This window comes from Cervus elaphus, chromosome 3, assembly GCF_910594005.1.
Source record: "Cervus elaphus chromosome 3, mCerEla1.1, whole genome shotgun sequence".
NCBI classification, from domain to species: domain Eukaryota; kingdom Metazoa; phylum Chordata; class Mammalia; order Artiodactyla; family Cervidae; genus Cervus; species Cervus elaphus.
Window position 1 is genome coordinate 11,391,703 of NC_057817.1, and position 15,682 is coordinate 11,407,384.

The 15,682-nt window shown below is 37.1% G+C and overlaps 1 protein-coding gene across 1 annotated transcript in view; it reads left to right on the forward strand.

Annotated features, from left to right (window-relative positions):
- Positions 1-15,682, forward strand: part of PTPRQ (protein tyrosine phosphatase receptor type Q) — a 301,145-nt gene that overhangs the window by 240,784 nt on the left and 44,679 nt on the right. The window contains exons 52-53 of the mRNA XM_043880358.1: positions 6,499-6,598; positions 11,979-12,107. Of these exons, the coding sequence (XP_043736293.1) occupies positions 6,499-6,598; positions 11,979-12,107 (229 nt within the window). The remainder of the gene's footprint in view (positions 1-6,498; positions 6,599-11,978; positions 12,108-15,682) is intronic.

Sequence of the window (15,682 nt, forward strand, 5' to 3'; positions counted from 1 at the left end):
AGAGATATTATTGGGATGTTAAATTAGGGGCAGAGAATCACTGATGAACTAAAAGGCTTAGTGAAAAGGCTAGCAGCAGGACAAGTGAGAAGGGGCTGGACAGGGCTTTGCTAAATAAAGATGAATAAGATGGAAGAGGAATCACACCTGGGGAAATCTTGATGACCTGTAGGAATAATACAAAATGACACATGCCATTATTTTAATCCTAAAGATATACTTACAACTTATTTATTTGCATTCAGGACTAAGCCTTAGAATTTTTATTAACCAAATTCATAAGAATTCATCTTAAATTCATTTTTAAAAACTCCTCCTTAGGTATATACGTTTATGGAAACCGCTTGCAGGCAATGTTTTGATTACAAGGTTTCATTATAGAGGATTCCTGTGATTTGAACTCCAGACACTCCTTTATGCACCTCACAGGGCTTCACTAAAGCTAAAGAGAGGAAACAAACTCCACAGCAAAGGCACTCTGTGATTTTTTTTTTTTTTTTTTGGTCATAACACTCCTTATTTAATTACTGTGCTAACAATTAAAAGTTCCAGTATTCTCACTTGAGAAGAAAAATAGGGAGTCACTATATATATTTTTGTGACAAAAGGAACAGGGGGAAGTTTTATGATGTTCATAGGCAGCAGTAATGTGATAGTGAAGCTCGCAAACTCTGCAGCCAGACAAACAAGTTTCAGGCCATTTTGGCATATATGGAATTTGTGACTTTGAATTAGTCACTTAACAAATTAACCTCTGCAGTCTCATTTCCAAAAGCAGAATAACACCCAATTCATAAACTAGCTGGGCTTCTGTGGTGGCTCAGACAGTAAAGAATTTGCCTGCAATGAGGAAACTCAGGTTCAATTCCTGGAGAAGGAAATGGAAACCCACTCCAGTATTCTTGCCTGGAGAATCCCATGGATGGAGGAGCCTGGCGGGCTACAGTCCATGGGGTAGCAAAGAGTCAGACACAACTGAGAGACCTACACTTTCACATCACACTTTCATAAACTTAACTGGGAGATTAAATCATATTTAATGATAAACCATTAAATCAATGATCATTTATGATCATAAATCATAATTACATATGATTAATGTAATTAATCATGTACATTAAATCAATGTACAGATTAATGAAAAGGTTATTAATTAATATATGAAACATTGTTTACTTATGTACCAAACCCTTCATGCCAAACCTTTCTATATAGCCTCATGTATTTTTTCACTACAATCCTATAATGTGATTTCCTATTTATGGGTATCCCTAATGTCAGTCAGTCAGTCAGTTCAGTTGCTCAGTCGTGTCCGACTCTTTGCGACCCCTTGAATCGCAGCACGCCAGGCCTCCCTGTCCATCACCAACTCCCGGAGTTTACTCAAACTCATGCCCATCGAGTCGGTGATGCCATCCAGCCATCTCATCCTCTGTCGTCCCCTTCTCCTCCTGCCCCCAATCCCTCCCAGCATCAGGGTCTTTTTCCAGTGAGTCAACTCTTCACATGAGGTGGCCAAAATATTGGAGTATTGCTATGAAATCTGAAGCTGGGTCTTTAAGCAGCTTGCCCAAGGTTACAGAGCTGGGGAAGTACACCACCAGCTTTTAGACCCAGGCAACCTGACTTCAGGCAATGTTGTGTTGCCTAGAAATTACCAAGTACCCAAGTAGCTTTCAATTTCATCACTATTGCTAATTTTTCTGCTCCTGCATACTTCCTATCCTTGCTGTACCATTTTCTCTTCTCAATATTTTAAACTATTTCTAGCTTTTCTCTTTTTATCGTCTCAGCTTTTTGAGGCTAGCATTAATACATGAGTATGCTTTATTTTTACACATAAAAATGCAGTAATTCCTTTTGTTTTTTGTAAACAATAAGTGTGACTTTTCTCTACATCTTGGAAACAATTGTTTAGTATCTACTAATATTTTGCATAGCTGATTTAATAGATATTTCTTGAATTATGACATAGAATGACTTTTAGTAAGCTCTTTGTGTAGTATTTAAATATTTTGGATGGCTAGTACAGGGCTAAAAGAGAACTTTTTTACTTAAGTTCTGTCATAATAAATGAGTTATAAGGCTCAAAGTCACATTCTGTTATGTAATATGTATCTGTATCAAGAGACAGGCATTGTCCTAGGAGCTTTATAACTCATTTACTTCAAGCTTCTTCTTAGAGATATAAAAGTAGCTTAAAAAGTCAGATCCATAGGCTGAGTTTAAATAATGATAACTTTAATCAAAAGATAATACTTATGAAAAATTAGTGCTTTATAATTATGATTTGCTTAATTACAGTGGAACATTCTGTTATGAAATAAAATGATTTGACCTTTCATAGGATTTTAAGTCTCATTAGGAAATGACTTGTACGTATTAAAAAAAGAATGCTCATACTTTCAGGCAGAAGAGTTCCATTTTCTGTGAAAGGACTTAGAGAATAATTTCATTCTGTACTGGTAGTGCTCTGTGGGTACATACATAGTGGTGAATCAAAATTTGTACTGGAAAATCACAGTACATTTTGTCCTTTCCTAGTAGCACATTTGTAATGCACGTGCCCAAAGGATTACCTACTGTTTATTAATACATTATATGTCATTTCTTCACTTTACTTGGCTGGTGCTTTGAAATGGTAATCTAATCTATGGTCTATGAAGTCATTTTTTTTTTTCCACTAGATTCCAAGGTCTAGTGACTCAATACTACCTGATAAAGATGATTCTTTATTCATCTTCATGTTTCCTTTCTCAAGCATATCTAATTAGGAATAAGCATGTGAAAATTTATGAAACAAGCCATTTATATTTTAATGTGTAAAAAAGGTGTATCTAAAATACTATATGAGCTATTATATGCTCATTTAGTGTCTTCTAAATTTAGGTGAAGATTCTAGGTGACCATGAAACTCTGATTGTTAACATTTGTAAGTACCAAGCCAGGGGAATAAAGGTGAAACATTAATCCCTGTGTATTTTACAAATAGTTAACCTATGTTGTCACCTGACTTTAATACTTTTTACAGTAAAATTATATAACTTAAAATTGATGAAAATTACTAATTGTATAAAAAAACAAACACTTTATAGTTATTTGGTTTAATGCCTAATCTTCAACCTGAAGACTTTTAATTTCTACTTCAAAACTGAATTTTTAACCAGTAAATTTTTAAAGTATTTAATGTTTGCTATGTGCCTGATATTATTCTCAGACTTCATATACAGTTGTGAATAAAATAAAGACTCCTGTCTTCAGGAATCCTACTTCTGGATGGGTAGTAGGATAATAAATAAATGAATTTTAAGATATGTTAAGAGGGTTATGGAGGGGGAAAAAAAGTAGAACAGAGTGCAGAGGAGGCAGGAGGGGGAAGACAGCAAGTGGAGGAGTTGTAACTTTCCATCTTAAATAGGGTAATCTCTGAGTCTGCCCAGGCTGCCATTACAAATACTGTCAGTTCAGTTCAGTTCAGTCGCTCAGTCATGTCCAACTCTTTGCGACCCCATGAATCACAGCACGCCAGGCCTCCCTGTCCATCACCAACTCCCAGAGATTACTCAAACTCATGCCCATCAAGTCGGTGATGCCATCCAGCCATCTTATGCTAAATACCATAGACAGAGCTTAAACAAGGTTGCTTTCTCACAGTTCTGGAGCTAGGGGGGCCAACACAGAGTTGCAGCCAGCTCAGTATGTGGTGAGTGGTCTCCTCCGTTTTGCTGTGTCCTCCTGTGGCCTCTCCTCAGTATGTGTACACAGAGGAAGAGAATAGTTTCTGGCGTTCTCTTCTTAAAACGATACTAATTCTGCTCAGCCCTTAAGACCTCAAATAACATTAAGGACATCCTTACTCAAATAATCTCACATTGTATTTGTGTTAGGGTTTCAGCATATGAATTTTGGAGGGACACATATATTCAGTCTGTAAGAGGTGTCATTCACTAGGTGATATTTGAGAAAATTCTTGAAGGTAATGACATGGCTCCCCAGGAAGATCTACAAGAGAAGTCCCTTTCCAGGCACAGGAAGAAGCTGGACAAAGCCCTGTATCAAAAGTGACCTGGTGTATCCCAAGAACAATAAGGAGACAGTCTGGCTCCAAAGCAGTAAGCCAGCTGGCGATTGGAAGGGAAGTCAGAGATGACAGGGAACCAGAGTGTTAATGAAGGACCAGAGACCATTAACCTATGGTGTAGGCCATTGGGAGGACTTTGCATTTTGTCTGTGAGAGATGAGGGTTTTAAGTAGAGAGGTAATATGTTAAAAGCATTATTCTTGCTTACTATGCTGAGAATACATAGAAGACAAGGATAGATACAGGAAGACTTGTTAGGTGTCCATACAATAATTCATGCAAAATAGGATGGTGGCCTCGATCAGGTTACTTGCAGAAGAGGTAGTAAAAGGCGAATAGAGAGTACACAAAAGTTTCGAATAGTATAATGAGCCCTAAGTGCCTATGAAGTTTGCCACATCTGCTCTATTTGTGCCTTGGTCATTTTATTTCTGAAGTATTTTAAATTACAGAAAGCATTATCTTCCACTCCAAATACTTTAGCTTATTTCTCTAATAAGTCTGTTTTTATTATATTGTTGCACTTAAACAAAATTAATGTTAAATCCTTGATATTATGTAAAACCACATATTTTCAAAACATCCTCTGATTTTTTTTCTTTATAATTTTTTGAAACAGGATCAAAAGAGAGGCTCACACATTATTTTTGATTGTTGTGTCTCTTAATCTGGGCTTCCCTGGTGGATCAGATGGTAAAGAATCCACCTGCAATGCAGGAGATGTGGGTTTGATCCCTGGGTTAGGAAGATACCCCAGAGAAGGAAATGGCAACCCACTCCAGTATTCTTCCCTGGAAAATCCCATGGCCAGAGGAGCCTGACGGGCTATAGTCCATGGGACTGCAAAGAATCACATACAACTGAGTGACTAACAGTTTTCACCCTTTCTCAATCTATTTTCATCTAGAAGAGACTTCCTCCCGCCTCCCCACTCCTATGCCAAAGACTCATTTAGGCAACTAGATGAGCTGTCCTATAAGGGGTTCCATGTTCTGAATTTGTCTCATTGCTCTTTATTGATGTCATTTTATTTTTGAACTACTTTTCCTACTTTCTTATAAATTAGAGATAAGATCTAAAGGTCTGAATACGCACAATGAACATTTTGGCAGAAATACTTTACAAGTGTTGCTGTGTAGATCAAAATACCTCACATCAGGAGGTATATAATGTCTCGTCACATTTTCAGTGATGTTAAAATTGATCAGTTAATTTAGTGATAGTGACAGCATGATTCTTCACTGGAAGTTTTTTTCCCATGTTATAACCAGCAAATAATCTGTGAGGTGATAGTCTGACATTCCCTAAATGTTCAAGTCCCTATCAACCTCCTAGTCATTTAAAGATGCATTTGTGATTGTTACCTGAGTCAGTTATTTCATTAGGAATGCAAAATTAATTTCCAATTTTATTATTTCTTCCACATTTATTAAACAGAATTTTCCTCTAAAAAGGAGCTTTTTTTCCTTAACTAGGGCTTTTTTTATTTCATAAAAATAGAAAGCCGGGGGGGGGGGGAATGCTTAATTTTCTCCCTTTAATTTCAAAGTTTTAGAGAGTGAAAGAAAAGTAATTTAGCTAAAACCAGAGGTTACAAAATAGTATTTTTTGTTTTAATTTTCATTTCTATTTCATTGAATAATATTGGAACTCATGGATTTTTATACTGATATTGAATATATTTCTATCAGTTTCAGGTTTTATTCATCATGAAGTTTAAAATGTTCCATCTTTGGCCAGTAGGACCTCTTAAAGATGACCTTTTGTTTTTTCTACACCATTAGACTTTGATAGTTTCTTAGCTTTCTTGTCTCATTAGATGTCCCAAATTCCTTTTGTGCCCTAATCACAATTTGGGATTACTATCTCTCCAATTTTCCCTGGTTTCTTTTAGTGAAAAATGTGTCTACTTAGAGTCAACAGGATTTCCTCAGAGATTTTAGATGTGTTCTGCGAATGAGAAAGTCAAGTATGACTGCACAATTTGGGGACTGAGCAACTAGAATAAATGAAGTTGCCATCAACTAAGAAGAAGAAAGATGCAGTTGAAAGGAGAGATGGATAGAAGTTCAGTTTGGGACATTCTGATTTTTGAAATTTAGTTACATTTCTATGTAAAGATGTATAGTGGGCAACTGGATATACAATTTGGTAGTTCCTTAGATTACAGTTAAGTAGACATCATCATATAGATGAAAATTAAAACCATGAGTTTGCATGAGTGTACCAAGGGTGTGAGTGTAGATAGAAAAAGAGGACCAAGGATTGAGCCCCAAAGTTAAAAGATCTAGAAGATAAAGACATGTGTACATTTTGTTAATGTTATTGAGAAATAGGTCGAAGTATATCTTTATTTTAGACCCAACATAGTATCCCATATAATAATAATTAATGATCATGTTACACTTTCTCTTCAGGTGAAGGACTTTCAGAACGAACTGTAGAGATTATACTTTCAGTCACTTTGTGTATCCTTTCCATCATTCTTCTTGGAACAGCTGTTTTTGCATTTGCAAGGTAAGACTATTTGCATAAGACTTATTCCTAGGATGCTTTATGGGCAGTTACAGTCTAATTAGGAGACAGAAGCCCACAGTGGTTACTAGAACGGGAAGTGTTTAGTAATAACAACTGTTCCATGAACAGTATGAGAAGGCAAAATGATAGGACACTGAAAGAGGAAGTCCCCCGGTCGGTAGGTGCCCCATATGCTACTGGAGATCAGTGGAGAAATAACTCCAGAAAGAATGAAGGGATGGAGCCAAAGCAAAAACAATACCCAGTTGTGGATGAAACTGGTGATAGAATCAAGGTCTGATGCTGTAAAGAGGAACCTGGAATGTCAGGTCCATGAATCAAAGCAAACTGGAAGTGGTCCAACAGGAGATGGCAAGAGTGAATGTTGACATTCTAGGAATCAGTGAACTAAAATGGACTGAAAAGGGTGAATTTAACTCACATGACCATTATATCTACTACTGTGGGTAGGAATCCCTTAGAAGAAATGGAGTAGCCATCATAGTCAACAAGAGAGTCCGAAATGCAGTACTTGGATGCAATCTCAAAAACGACAGGATGATCTCTGTTCGATTCCAAGGCAAACCATTCAATATCACGGTAATCCAAGCCTATGCCCCAACCAGTAACACTGAAGAAGCTGAAGTTGAACAGTTCTATGAAGACCTACAAGACCTTTTAGAACTAACACCCAAAAAAGATGTCCTTTTCATTATAAGGGACTGGAATGCAAAAGTAGGAAGTCAAGAAACACCTGGAGTAACAGGCAAATTTGGCCTTGGAGTACAGAATGAAGCAGGGCAAAGGCTAATAGAGTTTTGCCAAGAGAACGCACTGGTCATAGCAAACACCCTCTTCCAACAACACAAGAGAAGACTCTACACATGGACATCACCAGAGGGTCAACACCAAAATCAGATTGATTATATTCTTTGCAGCCAAAGATGGAGAAGCTCTATACAGTCAGCAAAAACAAGACCGGGAGCTGACTGTGGCTCAGATTATGAACTCCTTATTGCCAAATTCAGACTTAAATTGAAGAAAGTAGGGATAACCACTAGACCATTCAGGTATGACCTAAATAAAATCCCTTATGACTATACAGTGGAAGTGAGAAATAGATTTAAGGGACTAGATCTGATAGACAGAGAGCCTGATGAACTATTGACTGAGGTTTGTGACATTATACAGGAGACAGGGATCAAGACCATCCCCATGGAAAAGAAATGCAAAAAGGCAAAATGGTTGTCTGAGGAGGCCTTACAAATAGCTGTGAAAAGAAGAGAAGCGAAAAGCAAAGGAGAAAAGGAAAGATATTCCCATTTGAATGCAGAGTTCCAAAGAATAGCCAGGAGAGATAAGAAAGCCTTCCTCAATGATCAATGCAAAGTAATAGAGGAAAACAATAGAATGGGAAAGACTAGAGATCTCTTCAAGAAAATTAGAGATATCAAGGGAACATTTCAGGCAAAGATGGGGTGGATAAAGGACAGAAATGGTATGGACCTAACAGAAGCAGAAGATATTAAGAAGAGGTGGCAAGAATACACAGAAGAACTGTACAAAAAAGATCTTCATAACCCAGATAATCACAATGGTGTGATCACTCACCTAGAGCCAGACACCCTGGAATGTGAGGTCATTCCAGGATGTGAATGTGAAGATGTGAAGATGCTTAGAAAGCAACTCTACGAACAAAGCTAGTGGATGTGATGGAATTCCAGTTGAGCTATTTCAAATCCTGAAAGATGATGCTGTGAAAGTGCTGCACTCAATATGCCAGCAAATTTGGAAAACTCAACAGTGGCCACAGGACCTGAAAAGGTCCATTTTCATTCCAATCCCTAAGAAAGGCAATCCCAAAGAATGCTCAAACTACCGCACAATTGCACTCATCTCACACGCTAGTAAAGTAATGCTCAAAATTCTCCAAGCCAGGCTTCAGCAATACGTGAACTGTGAACTTCCAGATGTTCAAGTTGGTTTTAGAAAAGGCAGAGGAACCAGAGATCAAATTGCCAATATCTGCTGGATCATCACAAAAGCAGAGTTCCAGAAAAACATCTATTTCTGCTTTATTGACTATACCAAAGCCTTTGACTGTGTGGATCACCATAAACTGTGGAAAATTCTGAAAGAGATAGGAATACCAGACCACCTGACCTGCCTGACATACACCTGAGAAACCTGTATGTAGGTCAGGAAGCAACAGTTAGAACTGGACATGGAACAACAGACTGGTTCCAAATAGGAAAAGGAGTACATCAAGGCTGTATATTGTCACCCTGCTTATTTAACTTATATGTGGAGTACATCATGAGAAACGCTGGGCTGGAAGAAGCATAAGCTGGAATCAAGATTGCCAGGAGAAATATCAATAACCTCAGAAATGCAGATGATACCACCCTTATGGCAGAAAATGAATAGGAACTAAAAAGCCTCTTAATGAAAGTGAAAGAGGAGAGTGAAAACGTTGGCTTAAAGCTTAACATTCAGAAAACTAAGATCATGGCATCTGGTCCCATCACCTCATGGGAAATAGATGGGGAGACAGTGGAAACAGTGTCAGACTTTATTTTTTTGGGCTCCAAAATCACTGCAGATGGTGATTGCAGCCATGAAATTAAAAGATGCTTACTTCTTGGAAGGAAAGTTATGACCAACCTAGATAGCATATTAAAAAGCAGAGACACTACTTTGCCAACAAAGGTCCATCTGGTCAAGGCTATGGTTTTTCCAGTGGTCATGTATGGATGTGAGAGTTGGACTGTGAAGAAAGCTGAGTGCCGAAGAATTGATGGTTTTGAACTGTGGTGTTGGAGAAGACTCTTGAGAGTCCCTTGGACTGCAAGGAGATCCAACCAGTCCATCCTAAAGGAGATCAGTCCTGGGTGTTCATTGGAGGACTGATGCTGAAGCTGAAACTCCAGTACTTTGGCCACCTCATGCGAAGAGTTGACTCGTTGGAAAAGACCCTGATGCTGGGAGGGATTGGGGGCAGGGGGAGAAGGGGACAACAGAGGACAAGATGGATGGATGGCATCACCGACTCGATTGGGCATGAGTTTGAGTAAACCCCGGGAGTTGGTGATGGACATGGAGGCCTGGCGTGCTGAGATTCACGGGGTTGCAAAGAGTTGGACACGACTGAGCTGAACTGAACAAGTACAGTCAACTATTAAAGGAGTAAAAGAGAACACTAAGGGATCCAAAAGTAGCAACTGCAACAAATCTCCTCGCTCTAGTCTAAGGGAAAGTGGACAATATGTGAACAAACTGAAGAAGTTGACTTGCTCCCAAGTTTGTCATGGAATGGCCACCAAAGGCACATGTATCCTATTACAGTGATCTAAGAAATATGACAGCGAAAGCAGCTGGAGCTGGTCTGTAGAAAATGCCCATCATTACTGGAGGGTAGGCAGCCTGGAATTAGACCGTGAAAGCAGTCCATGCTGCCTGATTGTGGATGGGCTGAAGCTACTCAGCATCACTCACTGATGGGATGGAGAGAACTTGAACTTTAGAAGCAGCTAGAACTCATTTAGGTGGACTACTGGCCTTCCACAATGAATTATAATAATGCAGTCCTAGAACACACAAGGGAAGTATCTTCCTGTCCCTACAGCCTTGCAGGATGACTCGGGTCTTCTGTTAAAATGGCTCAACATCCCACCAGCTGGCTTAGGAATCTAGCTCCAATATCTGAAAGCGGGACAAAGAAGTAGATGTAGGATGTAGAGACAGGTTTACACAAAAGGGGAAGGTGCCAGGCTTTCTCCATCTTTGAGTATTTATAACTCCGTTAGGTTTAATTAGAAATATTTTAATCAGGTTTGATCTTTGGGTTGGGAAGATCCCCTGGAGGAGGCCATGGCAACCCACTCCAGAATTCTTGCCTGGAGAATCCCCATGGACAGAGGAGCCTGGTGGGCTACAGTCCATCAGATCGCAAAGAGTCGGACACGACTGAGCGACTAAACGCCACACACAGCACAGGGAAAATCTTAGTTGTGATTCTAAAATCCAGTTTCATAAGATAGATTGCCAAGTTAGAGGGACCTTCCATTTGTAAAAATAACCATTATACCAATTTCCTAAATAGCTCAGTAGGCTGTTTTATCTGAAGAATGTTGTCCTGTATTGTGTTTGCCAATCATCCTCTATTTCATCTTGAACCTTTAAAATTATCATTTTGATAGAAAATTTGAAGGGCTCTTGAAAGATATTTTTCTTACACTAGATAGTGTTCTCAGATTCAGCCAGAAGACGGTGAGAGTTATCTTGTGCCAGCTATGGTCCTTGTCCCCAAGGGACATGCAGCCACTGTATTCGCAGTGTTCTTCTGCTCCCAAATCATTTCTTTATAGGATGAGCTCCTATACTGGGCAGAAAACAGCCCCCTCTTACTCCCTACAACTTGCCTACATGTGGCTTTTCAGCCAACAGAGTTCATCCTCACCTGAAGGTCCCCTAGGCTTTCACACACCGCTGCTTGTGTTCAGTCAACTGTAAGTATGCTTCCTCCGCCTTCTGCGACACCCAAGTCAAACTCTACTTTTTATTTCTTCCAAGTGCCAATAGTTGTAATCACATATCATTTCATAACTGATCAATTACTGTTTTACAAGTTGTAATTTGAATATTTTTCCTCTGTATGCTTTTTCTACATTCTAATCCTTCTCAACTAAATTATATCCTTGAGGATAAGGACCATATGTTATACTTTCTGCATCGTCCTCAACACATAAATCATAATAAGTATTAAATATTTGCAGTACAAAAGGTAGAAAAGCTAAATATTACTTTATGTTTAACATCAATTTGATTTGCAGATCCATGTGACTTCTATTTTTGAACCTGAGTTTTCTGGTTCTATATTATAGTCTTAGATTATATAAAGAATATATAATTATATTTAGACATAAAAATATTGCCAAGTATGTATAAAACACTCATGTATCTTGTATATGTAAGTGTTTTATGCATGTAAAAACAGTGGAAGGTTGTCTATTTGAACTGATAGCAATGAGCTGTGTCCACATTGGCATATTTCCTTTTTATGATAAATCTACTGGATAGCTTGAGGGAGGAGACACAAGCTCACAACATCCGTCTCGTTCACTCTACTTTAAATGTGTCAGTGACTCAGGCCTTGAAGAACTAATAATTCTCATTAAAAATAGCATGTTAAAAAATTATAGAATACAGTCTGTGGAATTAAAGCAGGGAAAAGAATTTGAGTAGCTATAAATTTGCATTGTGTTCACAGAAGTGACCCCAACAAAGAAATTATTTGACTAATGTCTTAAAAAGAAATCTAAATACAAATACATGCTTTCTATGATAGTTCCTCCCTGAATTTTACTACACTTACTTTTAGAATTCGACAGAAGCAGAAAGAAGGTGGGACATATTCTCCTCGGGATGCAGAAATTATTGACACTAAATTCAAGCTGGATCAGCTCATCACTGTGGCGGACTTGGAACTGAAGGACGAGAGATTAACGCGGTGAGCACGCTCCTCTGGGCGAACAGTGGTCCAGAGGGCCCGGAGCCATGACCCTATTGTGACCTGTACTTGTTGGAAGTGTTTGTGGGGCTTCTATTTACACAGGTCACAGAGATTTTCTTTCAAAGGGTGACCTCCATCTTCCACACACTTCTCACTGATGTTCAGAGAATCACTTAATCTTCCTAATACTTTGAGTTCAATATGAACCTGGGTCTATAATGTTCGGCAAAGCTTTTTTTCTTCCTGAGACAATATTTGTATACATTAAATCTTTAAAATTATGTCTAATAATTCACTACATATGATAGTATTTTTTTACATTGGATTCTTCCTGTCCACGTTTTAAATTACACATTTATTTAAATTTGTAACTAAAACCTGATATTCTTTTTATCATTTTTTATAAAAGCCTTTCTTAAGCTATTTATTTAATGTACAGTTACATTAAAGTCTAAATTATATAGTAACACTTCATTTTTTAAATTGCTTAGTACTTAAGGATTAAATACAAAGTAAAATTTATCTTTGAAAGGAAAAATTTAAAAGTATGCACTAAGTATGTGCCATCAATATGTTTTGGAAATAAGAGTACTTAATTGTAAATGTTAAGTAATTTTATATTCTTTTAAAATCATAAGTTTTTCAAAATGTTGGCACATTTGAAAAACTTCTATTAAGATAATTTACCAAATTCTTAATAAAAACTATCACTAGGAAGTTTTAGATTCTTATGAGATTCAGTATTTTATGATGCTCATAAGCATATGACAATTTTTACAAAGTACCTGCACAGTTGTGTTGAACCTTTAGAAGTTATTACTATGAAAATATGGCACCAAAGTTCTTAAACTTATAAAGGAATTAATCATTTATAGTTGTCCTTTATCAAAGCCAGTCTTTACCTAATTGACTTTGCACAAATATTTCCAGCATGTCTAAAAACATCTAATATGTGCTATAGATGGAAGTGTTGTCTGATAAGCAGAGTCCTTTCGAATGCTACAAAATGAAAGTTATTCAGTGTTATCAGTAAATTACAAAGTACTTTGGTTCGTTGGATATGAAAATTCATTTATACTTATCTACATTTGTTTATGTTCTAATACAGGTTGTTCCTATCTCAAATGGATAGTGCTCCAAAGACTGTAAGATAGTTATATATTAAACCACATAAAAGATCAATAGATCTGCAGGGTAACCTGCCCAGGCTAAATCATATCATAGCACTATAGAACATCAGTAGTATCAGGCTCTGCCTCAGTTCTATAAGGGTCCTGACGCATAGTAAAAGGAGGTTTCTTCTCCCTTACCCCTGTGGACCCAACTCCCTTTCCACATCCCTTTCTCAATTAAGGCCTGGGATCTCCGTCTTTCTTCTATATGTGAAGTGTAAAAGGAATGAAACTTCAAATCTCAGAGTGTAATTAATTTTAGTTTTTTGAACAATTTAGTTGAATCTGTTCATGTGAATTTCTAAGCATCCAAACATGTTTACAGTATCTTTTAAAAGTGAAAGTCACTTAGTCATGTCCGACTCTGTGACCCCATGGACTTTACAGCCCATGGAATTCTCCAGGCCAGAATACTGGAGTGGGTAGCCTTTCCCTTCTCCAGGGGATCTTCCCAACCCAGGGACTGAACCCAGGTCTCCTGCATTACAGGTGGATTCCCAGCTAAGCCACCAGGGAAGCCCAAGAATATCGGAGTGGGTAGCCTATCCCTTCTCCCGTGGCTCTTCCCAACCCAGGAATCAAACCAAAGAATCTTTATTAATCCCCCCAAAGTCTCTAGTATGTGAATCTTTAGGAGTTATAATACAGTGAAAAAAGCCAGTCAGTATTGGAGAAAGTATTCTTTTTCAAGAAGGTTACCATTCTATAGAGGCTATGTGAGGTCAGATCCTCTAAGTTCTGTGTGTTCACAGCTTGCCCCCTATTCCACTGAACACAGCCATTATCAAAAAGGGACAGCTAATGGAAAAGGTGGGCAAAGACTGTATAGATTGTTTATTATTGGGTACTTAAAATTCAAGGACAGCCTCATTTAACATTAACTCATTATTTATTTTCCTGCTTCCATGTTTGTTTATATATATCACTTTATTTGTATATATATGTCACTTTATTTGTAATAGATGTAGAATTGTCTTTAAAGTATATTTCAAATAATTTTTATCTACTTTTGCACATAGAAAACTGGAATATATTACTACTAGTCATATCAAACAGGAATTTTAGTTTTCAATGCATTTTGCTTCTTTGTTATGACTCTAGTAACCAAAACTGTAATACTTACTGGTAATTCCAATGTCACATACTAATATGCTTTGCTTGATTACAGAAATTTTTTAAAATAACTGTCTCCAGCTTTATTATTTATTGAAGGTTTTTCATGTTAATAAAGTCACATACATTAGATGATAAGACTAGAAAAAATAGTAATTAGCAGATTCATAATTAGCCATGTGCACATATGCATGCGGTCATTCTTCAGTGAAGCTCTAAAGCTCTTTACCTGTATTTCAGGTACTGGAAAGTCTAAATCTATCAAAAGCCACACATGTCTGATGAGGACTGAGCCACAAAGACTGATGGTAGATTCTGAGAGTGAAGAATCAAGGAGCCTGAGTTAGCTTCCAAATTGTTGAGTAACTTATGCCATGTGTCTGTTATTTACAAGAAGGAACTTAGACAATTTCCTTTAAATCTACCCAACTAAATCTACCCAACTAACATATGCTCTTTCCACTTGAGGTTTAGGCAAATTCTTTTCCTTCCAAACTGCCCACTTTCTTCATACTAATTGGACTGCCAGTTTTCTTCAGTGTTATATGTTATCACTTGTCTAACAGAAATGATAAAATATCTAATCAGCAGTTAAAATATTAATTTTAATGGAGTTATCTGACTAAAAATGGTCATTACAATAATTGATATTAAACCAACTTTAGGACTTAGGGTCTTATAGTTAAGAAATTATATCTGCATGTACAGCTATATACATTTTTTAAGATTCTTCCTATAATTTCCATATATGTAAACTTGTATCATTTGATTATACCTTGTTTCATAAAGGACCTGAAGACAAATTCTCTCATTCTTTTTCTTCTTGAAAATTAATGAAATTCAAAGATTTAGTACTCTATAAATCCAAGAGAACATTCAGTGATATGCAAAGAAAATATTTTAAATTCTTGTTTGGAATGATAATGATATCATTTCATTATGCCATTTTCTATATATTTTTAATGAACACAAGCTATATACATTAGGAAGAATATTTAATATTTGGGTTCATGTATTTTACATTCACCAAATTAGAAAATAACACTGAGATTTGCTATGATAAACAAATTCACAAAACAACATTTTGTGATGGCTTTTTCATCATTAACACATTGAAGTGAGAAATGTTTCTACGAGAAAATATTAGCAACATAAGCATACATACACACTTGTAGCACAAACCTGTCTCTTTAAAATTGCTGAGCCTGGATCACAGAAGAAATCGTTAGGAAATAAAAAAAATACAAAGACAAATGAAAATGAAAACACGATGATATAAAATATGGG